We start from the raw sequence: 920 nt of genomic DNA, 5'->3' as shown, positions 1-920 counted from the left end.
AAGAAGCTGGAATTTGTAGACAAATTTGTAGACTTTTCTGAGAATTCATGAACTGGTTATGAAAATCTGGCATTCCACGGAGCCAAAGATCTCAGAAGGAAATAGGCTGTGAAGAGAATCCCCTGTCTGTTACCTACTTATTAGACTGTAGTTCGTCTCTGGAATAAGGAAGCTGGACTTATACAGAAACTTAACTGTGTCTATATTTATTCTCCTTTTTGTTTTCTTTCCAAAGGAAACTCACCAAAGTACTGAACTGTTACGTGGGAAATGCTGATGACTCCAGCAAGACAGAATTGCTATTTGCTGCTCTGAAAGCCTTGAAGTACCTATTCCGATTCATTGTTCAGTCACGAGTATTGTACCTGAGGTGAGCCCAAGGTCATTGCCAACTTTATGTCTCCTTTTGGAAGTCAGTGGAGTTACTTCCAGTCAACACCGCTGGGGGGGATATTCTTCAGCATATCCTCTACCCTTGAATTATTAAGAAGAGTATCTTTCTGCCCTTTGTCTACAGCTGGAGAAAATAAGTCAAGTAAAAATTGAAATACCTAATTTGAAGAGGAGAATCCTTTTAGTCACCTGTAGCATGCCACAAGCAGCATATGGTAGTGCTGAAAAGGAACCTGTTATTATTAAAAAATTAAAACATGGAACGACTTCCTCATTTTAAGAAACTTTAAGAAACAAATGCACACACGGTTACTTCTTAGGTGAGGTGAGGGCGGCACGTTGTCTAGTTAGGATATGGTCAATGACAGTGGTTTTACCATAGCCTCAAAACATGTTTTCAAAGATTTACAGTGAATGTGTGGAATCCTTTCCTCATGTTCATTCTGGCTTTTTTGTTTAATACAGAATCAGCTACCTGATTCTTGGAACCCAAGCAGAGTTTAATGCAATGGCAGTTTAAAAAGTGC

The 920-nt window shown here is 39.1% G+C and overlaps 1 protein-coding gene across 1 annotated transcript in view; it reads left to right on the top strand.

Annotated features, from left to right (window-relative positions):
• DOCK5 (dedicator of cytokinesis 5) overlaps positions 1-920 on the top strand; it is a 64907-nt gene that overhangs the window by 29401 nt on the left and 34586 nt on the right. Inside the window, exon 22 of the mRNA XM_009319546.1 lies at positions 236-370. Within this exon, the coding sequence (XP_009317821.1) occupies positions 236-370 (135 nt within the window). The remainder of the gene's footprint in view (positions 1-235; positions 371-920) is intronic.

Source organism: Pygoscelis adeliae, unplaced genomic scaffold (genome assembly GCF_000699105.1).
Source record: "Pygoscelis adeliae isolate BGI_AS28 unplaced genomic scaffold, ASM69910v1 Scaffold372, whole genome shotgun sequence".
Classification (NCBI taxonomy): domain Eukaryota; kingdom Metazoa; phylum Chordata; class Aves; order Sphenisciformes; family Spheniscidae; genus Pygoscelis; species Pygoscelis adeliae.
This window is presented reverse-complemented; position numbering and strand designations above follow the sequence as displayed.